The sequence below is a fragment of the Coenobita brevimanus genome, chromosome 6 (assembly GCF_032717465.1).
Source record: "Coenobita brevimanus isolate Jiangsu-jjx chromosome 6, ASM3271746v2, whole genome shotgun sequence".
In the NCBI taxonomy this organism is placed as follows: Eukaryota; Metazoa; Arthropoda; class Malacostraca; order Decapoda; family Coenobitidae; genus Coenobita; species Coenobita brevimanus.
The window spans coordinates 34025240-34027755 of NC_136959.1; the positions used below are offsets into that span (position 1 = coordinate 34025240).

Here is a 2516-nt window from a genome sequence, read left to right on the forward strand (position 1 = left end):
ACAAGAGTCTATTCGTTTTCACACAATAATATAGGCTATATAAACGTTGTTCACTCACCATCAACATATGGCATGGCACCTTCCTTTACGACGTTACTGCCTCATCACTTCTGCTTGATTCTTCCTCTGGCTTGTCTCTTCCTATGCCCTCCACCTCGGGAATCACTTTCGCTTTGAATTTCGTCATTGGAGAGACCGTGGTGCGACATGTCTTTACTATAGTCCTTTCACCGCAAGAAGTCCGTTCAGGGTGGGGCCCACCTGGTGAATCACTTCTAGCGATGCTGCCAAATCAACCATAGTACATGCCTCTCTCTCTCTTATTTCCCATCTATGTGCTATTTGAAATTGTATTTTATATTCTGTATATAGTAAAGGAAGCTATATAGTACATTGAGTATCACTTTTTAGAATTATAACAACGATTTGAATGAATTCTATGACACATGGCAGCACTTTTTTCCCATGTTGCCACGCCGAGGTCGGCGAGGGACCCAGGGTCACTCCCTGTCTAGCCACCACCCAGGATGGAAGGTCCCACAACTCCCACCCGCTCCTGCTCGAGAGTGCTGCATAGCAGGGAAAAGGAGTTGATATACAACGTTAACAAGTATTTCTCAGAAGAAAAGGCTTGTAATGGATTTATAATCCTGCCTTCAAAAGCATCTGCTCGCACTGCAAAAGCCACCAACGTTTCCGAGAAAACAGTTCAACGAATTTGCTCGAAACGGACACTGACGTCACCAGAACGGCCTATGTTTTTAACACCACGGAAGAGGAAATGTGCTGCACCTGTTACAAGTCTTGACGATTTTGATAAATGTGCAATAAGAAGAATAGTCTTGGGATTTTATGAAAGGCATGAAATTCCAACTCTGCAAATAATTCAAGACCTTAAGGCAAAAATATCCTTCAGTGGCGGCATAACCTCCCTTCACAAGATTCTGCAGGAGATTGGCTTCAAATATGCCAAGGTTAATGGCCGCAAATTCCTTATGGAGAGGAATGATGTTGTGGCTGCTAGCACAAAGTTTTTGCGAGAAATAAAGCAAGTAAGACAGTCCTCCCATAATATCGTGTATCTGGACAAGACTTGGGTGAACCAAAATTACACGGTTGGAAAATGTTGGACAGAGACCACAACACCACAAGCCACTGGAATACGACAGCCAACAGGAAAAGGAAGTCGTCTGATCATTCTTCATGCTGGAACGAAAAATGGCTTTGTAGACAACGCCGAGTTAGTGTTCCAAGCCAAAAACGACGGGGACTATCATAACCAGATGAACTCAACACTTTTTGAGGAATGGTTCAGGAATCATTTGCTTCCAAACATTTCACCAAACTCGGTAATCGTGATGGATAACGCTTCCTATCATTCTGTCAAGCTTGAAAAAATTCCTACTTATTCATGGAGAAAATCGGACTTGCGGGACTGGCTGATAAAGAAGGGAGTGCAGCCCCAAGATAACTTATCTAAAGCAGAGCTGCATGAGCTTGCCAAGAAGTTGGATATCACCACAACCTACGTAATCAACAAGATTGCGGAAGAAGCAGGGCATCGGGTCTTGAGATTACCACCATACCACTGTCAATATAACCTGATTGAGCTCATTTGGGCTCAGGTGAAGACTCATATAGCCAAGAAGAACACCCTTAAAATGGCTAACCTTAAAGTTCTTGTCAAAGAGGCTCTGAGTCTTATCACACCACAAAGTTGGATGGAAGTAGTGCGACATGCCGAACAAGTACAAGATGAAGATGCACAACAAAACATAGCAGCTGAACATTTCGTAGAGTCATTCGTCGTCAATATAACAGAAAGTTCTGATGACGAAGAAGATTCTGATTAAAGATCAGAGAGAGGATTAGGCCTACAGGGAAAACCTCTTAAAAATAAAACGTGCCTAGACTTTTACCTCATAGGTGGTGTGGAAAAAAAGTTGAAAATAAATAATAAATCTATACAATATGTATATATATATATATATATATATATATATATATATATATATATATATATATATATATATATATATATATATATTGTTACATAGCCTATGATTTCATCATCCTTTGTGTAATTCTAACGTACAGTATGCTGCATGTTTGATCACGAGCGTGTTTTACCTCACTCCCCCCTTCTACCCTTATCGTAGAGTAAGTCGTTCTTTCTGTTGTTCAGAGCAGGATTGTCAACTCTTTGTCCCCATGGCTTCATTTGCGCGTCCTTCTTACAAGTTGTATCAAGCTCTGCAGGCCCCTATATAATGAGCTCAGTCTCTACATTAATTGCCACTTAGATCTACTCCTCATTTTGTTCACATCTCTGTCCTCCCCTGTACAGTTGTTATTATTGTGAGTGCTCAGGAAGTCTCCAACCATCTAGCAGCTGTGTAATTTGAGTATGAGTGTTGTTGCATTTTTTCTTGTACTGTGTAGCGTAAGGTGTTAATTCTTAGGCCTAGTAAGGTTTTTGTGATTCATGTGTTTTGGGTGTCAGCCCTTATTAATAA

At 41.0% G+C, this 2516-nt stretch overlaps 1 protein-coding gene across 1 annotated transcript; it reads left to right on the forward strand.

Moving 5' to 3' along the window:
• The first annotated feature begins 1283 nt into the window (after window positions 1-1283).
• Window positions 1284-1853, forward strand: LOC145400870 (uncharacterized). Its single transcript, XM_080273272.1, has one exon. It carries the CDS (start codon window positions 1284-1286, stop codon window positions 1851-1853), a length of 570 nt encoding a protein of 189 aa, XP_080129398.1.
• The last annotated feature ends 663 nt before the right edge of the window (window positions 1854-2516 follow it).

Coding starts and splice junctions, on each gene's coding strand:
- LOC145400870 (XM_080273272.1), top strand. CDS start 1,284: ATGAACTCAACACTTTTTGAGGAATGGTTCAGGAATCATTTGCTTCCA.